This window comes from Marmota marmota, unplaced genomic scaffold, assembly GCF_001458135.2.
Source record: "Marmota marmota marmota unplaced genomic scaffold, marMar, whole genome shotgun sequence".
NCBI classification, from domain to species: domain Eukaryota; kingdom Metazoa; phylum Chordata; class Mammalia; order Rodentia; family Sciuridae; genus Marmota; species Marmota marmota.
Genome location: NW_025999863.1, coordinates 889,868 through 892,254, shown reverse-complemented (window position 1 = coordinate 892,254; position 2,387 = coordinate 889,868). Strand labels below are relative to the sequence as shown.

The 2,387-nt window shown below is 64.9% G+C and overlaps 1 protein-coding gene across 9 annotated transcripts in view; it reads right to left on the bottom strand.

Moving 5' to 3' along the window:
* Plk5 (polo like kinase 5 (inactive)) overlaps nt 1–1,806 on the bottom strand; it is a 10,852-nt gene extending 9,046 nt beyond the window's left edge. For 2 of the 9 annotated variants that reach the window (XM_048812031.1, XM_048812038.1), the window contains exon 1: nt 1–392. In XM_048812031.1, the coding sequence (XP_048667988.1) occupies nt 1–93 (93 nt within the window). In that variant the 5' untranslated portion in view covers nt 94–392. The other 7 variants (XM_048812041.1, XM_048812047.1, XM_048812007.1 and 4 more) reach the window with 5 other exon arrangements.
* Between the last annotated feature and the right edge of the window lie 581 nt (nt 1,807–2,387).

Genomic DNA, 2,387 nt, shown 5'->3' with positions numbered 1-2,387 from the left:
CCGCGCCGGTAGACGCGCCCGGAGCTGGGGTCGCGCAAGAAGGCTGCCACCGGCTGGTGGCTCCGGCGCCGCCGCCTCGGTCCGGGGCTCCATGCTCCGGCGCTGCGCAGCCAGCTTGCACCCGGCCCGCGCGCAGCCGGGGCTCCTTTATCGGCGGATGGGGACCGGGGCGGGGCCAGGCGCTCCCAGCCGCGCCGACCCGCGGGCGGCAGATGCCGGGCCGCAGGGGCTGGGGAAGTTCCTGCCACCAGGCAGCGCCTGCGCCCTGTGCGCGAGTGGGAGCCGAGCGCTGCCTGGACCCCTTTGTTCTTCCAGCGTCCTGGGAACTGTCACAATGCACCTCCAGGCGTCCTGGGAACTGTCACAATGTCCATTCCCCGCCGCAGAAAGCTGAGGCTCAAGGCCTCCCAGGGAAGGCGGCTGCCACGTGCGGGCTGCGGTGGAGCGCTTAGCAATGAGTCTGATTGTGATCCCGGGGCCCACATGACACGGGCTTGATGGCTTGGGGCACTGGGGCACAACAGGATTAAGAGCGGGAGAGAAGCCCAGTGTCTCCAAGGCTGGAGCTGGTGGGCAGGGGGAGTGAGACCCAGTAGGGGGACAAAGGAGGCAGGACTGGGGTTCTGAGAACAGGGAGGACACACTAGGGGCTGTGTCACATAGGAGGGAGATTCAGCACTGAGGAGGATGTGAGCAGACCCTGTGTCCTGGGCAGCCTAGCCGGGTGTCTCTGGGATGGCGAGGGGAAGGTGAGTCGGTGGCAGACCAGGCCCCAGCCTTGGCTGCTGGCCTTTCCTGGGCACCACCACTTCCCCTCACAGCCTCTGCCAGGGCCCCCTGTGCCTTTCCAGGTGAACACCCAGAGCCCCAGGGTGCTCAGGCCACTTGGCGGGCCACGAGGGAGCAGTGGCCATGGACCCAGGCAGCTGCCTTGGACTCCTTGGTATTAATCCCCAAATGTTATGTAACACACAGTGGGGAGGGGTTAGCAGGGCTCCCTGTGGCTGGAACCAGGCCTTGGAATTTTCCAGAGACCAGATTTCAGAAGCAGCCTGGCCACTCCAGGGGGATGAGAGAAGCACTCTGAATGGCCGCCCACTCACCTGGTGTGTCCAATGAGGTCCAGGGAGTGAGGGACCCAAGGACCCAATATGTTTGATGGAGCAAGGTGCAGCTACCTTTGCAGGGTCCCAGTCTCAGTGCCAGGGCGGAGGACTCAAGGCCCAGTGAGGACCAGCTGGCTGCGCCCGGGAGCCCAGGTTCCCTGCCAGGGAGAAGCAGTGTAGCTCAGGGGCACGTGGGTCTGAGCCATCACGTCACTGGTACCCTGAGGCACTTCCTTCTCTCCGCACCCCTCCACTGAGATAACCCAGTATGTGCTCAGCACCTACCATGTGCGGACCTTGCTGCCCAAGACAGACCCAGATGGGCCCTTGTGCAGCTTAGACTGGAGAAGGAACTGCCAGGAGATGGTCTGAGATTTAACCAAGTGCCACAGAGGGATGGGAAGGCTTTGTGGGGATCACAGGCAGCCAGGTCCTGTCTGGGAAATGGCTGGTCCCTAACTTAGGTGCTGTTCTTAGCCCCAAGGGACACAGACCAGAAACCCCAGCTCAGAGAGGTTTGTGCAAGCCCAGATCACCCACTGCAAGGGGCCAGACCTTGCCCAGAGTCCAGGCAGCAGTGGATCCACAGCCCCTGCCCCACGGCACTGCCCCTCAGGCCTCCTGCCCCAGCAGCCCGGGGAGCAGTGCCAGGCAGAGCCCTTGCTCCAGGCCCAGTTGGTGGGAATCCAGAAGTTTCCTGGGGGAAGAAATGAGAGTTCCTGGCCCAGAGCCCCGCAGCCTGCCCGTCAGCTGATGCTCGGCCCAGGCCAGTCCCCCCCCCTCCGGCTGCCTCTGGGGTTCTCCGCCTCAGAACTGGGGACCTTTCCTGGTCCCAGCCTGGCCCCTCTGAGCAGGGACCCCCTCCCCACCTCCTTGTCAGCTGCCCTAGTCCTGGTGGACTCCCTGCCCACCCTTGCCTGGTGGGGGCTCTGGGGGCCCCTGGGAGGAATCCCCAGCACAGCCTTGGCCTGCCCAGGGCCTCTCGCAGACATTGGGGCCCAGGGGGACGGGCAGTGGGTCCTAGAGTTAGAGGTGAGGGCTGTGGGCTTCGTGCCCTGGATGCGCTCAGCGCCACGGGAGAGTGCGCCTCACGGGAGCAAGTTCCTCCCGACGCGAACCTTCCTACTCCACCGCAGAGCAAAGGGAGCAGGGTGGTGTCAGGACAGGCCCCGGGGTGGCCCTGGCAGTGGGGGACATGCCCCTGCACGGCTGGAGAGGACGGGCCGCAGGGTCAGGACCAGAGGGAAACTGGCTCGTTCAGACTCCTCTCTTGAAACCCAG